General features: G+C 44.8%; 1 protein-coding gene across 1 annotated transcript in view; it reads right to left on the reverse strand.

Moving 5' to 3' along the window:
- Positions 1-86: 86 nt before the first annotated feature.
- The window catches only part of pmm2 (phosphomannomutase 2), a gene marked incomplete at both ends in the record, with an annotated part of 3,728 nt that continues 3,174 nt past the window's right edge, over positions 87-640 (reverse strand). The window contains 2 exon segments of the mRNA XM_014000061.1: positions 87-178; positions 281-357. Of these exon segments, the coding sequence (XP_013855515.1) occupies positions 87-178; positions 281-357 (169 nt within the window).

Below are 640 nucleotides of genomic sequence, written 5' to 3' on the forward strand. Positions count from 1 at the left end.
ATAGATAGATAGATAGATAGATAGATAGATAGATAGATAGATAGATAGATAGATAGATAGATAGATAGATAGATAGGGTCCTGCACCTCTTCCTGGGCAGTTTGATTTTAGCCATGTAGTTCAGACAGAAGTTGATGAAATCCTGCAGCAGCTCCTCTCCCAGATGAGCCTGGATGGACTGAAACCAGCAGAGAAACTGAAGAAACTGAAACCTGGTGTCTCTGGAGAACAGAATCAAACCAGTCTAGTTTCATAAAGCTCAGATGAAGAGTCTGCTGACCTGCACAGAGTGTAACTGTCCCTGTCTGTACGCCACCAGCCCGTTCTCTGCAAACACGTAGTCCACCTTCTGGATCACTGAGGTCACAAACACACTGAGGTCACAAACACACTGAGGATACAAACACTGAGGTCACAAACACACTGAGGTCACAAACACACTGAGGACACAAACACACTGAGGACACAAACACACTGAGGACACAAACACACTGAGGTCACAAACACACTGAGGTCACAAACACACTGAGGTCACAAACACACTGAGGATACAAACACACTGAGGTCACAAACACACTGAGGATACAAACACACTGAGGACACAAACACACTGAGGTCACAAACACACTGAGGACACAAA

Source organism: Austrofundulus limnaeus, unplaced genomic scaffold, assembly GCF_001266775.1.
Source record: "Austrofundulus limnaeus strain Quisiro unplaced genomic scaffold, Austrofundulus_limnaeus-1.0 Scaffold2668, whole genome shotgun sequence".
Classification (NCBI taxonomy): domain Eukaryota; kingdom Metazoa; phylum Chordata; class Actinopteri; order Cyprinodontiformes; family Rivulidae; genus Austrofundulus; species Austrofundulus limnaeus.